Source organism: Neodiprion virginianus, chromosome 3, assembly GCF_021901495.1.
Source record: "Neodiprion virginianus isolate iyNeoVirg1 chromosome 3, iyNeoVirg1.1, whole genome shotgun sequence".
Classification (NCBI taxonomy): domain Eukaryota; kingdom Metazoa; phylum Arthropoda; class Insecta; order Hymenoptera; family Diprionidae; genus Neodiprion; species Neodiprion virginianus.
The window spans coordinates 15,919,330-15,921,173 of NC_060879.1; the positions used below are offsets into that span (position 1 = coordinate 15,919,330).

Below are 1,844 nucleotides of genomic sequence, written 5' to 3' on the forward strand. Positions count from 1 at the left end.
GTTGCAAACAATTTTAATCCATTCAATAACAATAATTCACTACTCGAAATACAAAATAGATCACGCATTCACATACCATGCGGTCTGAAGACACACGCCAGCCAAGCGAGAAGCAAACATGTAGAAAATAGCAGAAAAACAGCAGCGCTGCGCAGGTTACAGTATATATAAGAATGATAGCGCTTAGAGAGAGAGAAGCATGTTGGTGCTGGCATGCCACCTAGATCGATGATCGAGGTATGGCGGTCAATAATGTAGCAGAGGGCGGGAGATTTGAACATTCCCCTCCTTCGCCGCTTTTTGGCGAAGTAGTTGTAATGGCGCTAGCAAAACGCGATGAAGATCTTCCTCATGACGCGGAATTGGCAGCAGCACCAACTTGTGGATTGGTCTGAGATAGGTTGAGGAGGCTGTCTCGATGGTGATAACACGAGTGAGGTCATCTTGACCTGGATGAATGTGTGTAACGCAACCCAGCGGCTATTTTGATGGTGGATACCGCTCGTCTGCTAGCAGCACCAGGGAACCTACTCCGATGTCGTAGAAAGATGTGTTCCACTCAGAGATGGTTTGATGAGTTTTCAAGCAGCAGGCACACCAATGAGACCAGAATAGTTGGAGACGCTATTGAATGTCTTAAAGTAATGAGAGGCGATTTGAAGGCAGATGCAGCAGAGATGGTTCTGGTATTGTAGTGAGAGGAGCCCCTCGGATGACGTGACCTGGAGTTAGTGCTACAAGATCATCAGGATCTTCTGAGAGAGCACTAAGTGGACGAGAGTTTAGTACAGCTTCAATTTGCATCAGAAGTGTGGAAATGTCTTCGTATGTCAGCAGTTTGTCCGAGTTGATTTTAGCTAGATGTTGTTGCACTGATTTAACAGCTGCTTCCCATTTTCCACTCATGTGGGGAGCTCCAGGCGGATTAAATTTCCAGCGAGTGCCATCATTGGCGATGAGCTGTTGCAGGTGTTGAGATTCTTTAGTGAATCCCGCCAGGAGACGTTCTAAAGCAACTTGTGCGCCTTGAAAGTTGGTTCCGCAGTCACTGGAGAGTGTTTTACAGATTCCTCGATGAGATGTAAATGGGCGAAGTGCCTTCAGGAATCCTTGAGCACTGTAATCGGTTACTAGTTCCAGATGAATAGCAGACGTTGAAAAGCATACTAATACAGCGATCCAGGCCTTATAGTTGCGCGTACCACGATCATTGAAGAACTTGAGAGCCACTGGGCCAGCGTAGTCAACTCCAGTGTGTTCAAAGATAAGTGATGGTGTAACACGTGAGGCTGGAAGTTGTCCCATGCGTTGCTGAGCTCGAAAACCAAGTATTCTCGTGCAAGTGACGCATCAGTGAATGTGTGACTTGACTGGAGCACGACCACCAAAAATCCAGCCGTACTTGCGTATATAGTCAAGAATTAGCTAAGTTCCGCCATGCACAGTGCGACTGTGAGCGGTAGCGATGATGAGTTTGGAGACGATGGTGTCTTTGGTAGAATTGGAGGATGTTTTGCATCGTCGTCGAGCTGAGAGTTTGGTAGACGACCACCAACTCGAAGTAAGCCAGTCTGATCAATCCACGTGGTCAGACTAGTGAGAGGATGGGATTTTGCGAGATTCTCGCTCTGTGAATTTGCTCGGATCTCGCTGGAGAAGTAAGCCTGCTGCGTAGATTTGATCCAGAAAGTTAGAGCAAATTGAAGATCAGCAGGATTAAGAGGTGATGAGCTGAGACTTGAACCAGGAACTCTTTTAAAGCGTGCTGCAGCTCGTTGAATTGTAGCTGTGACACGACGCAGCTTGGTAAGAGTTGTGTCCTTGTAGAATAAGATATCAAGGCA

At 46.8% G+C, this 1,844-nt stretch overlaps 1 protein-coding gene across 1 annotated transcript; it reads right to left on the reverse strand.

Annotated features, from left to right (window-relative positions):
• Positions 1 to 636: 636 nt before the first annotated feature.
• On the reverse strand, positions 637 to 1,305 carry LOC124299590 (uncharacterized). Its single transcript, XM_046752856.1, has one exon. It carries the CDS (start codon positions 1,303 to 1,305, stop codon positions 637 to 639), a length of 669 nt encoding a protein of 222 aa, XP_046608812.1.
• Between the last annotated feature and the right edge of the window lie 539 nt (positions 1,306 to 1,844).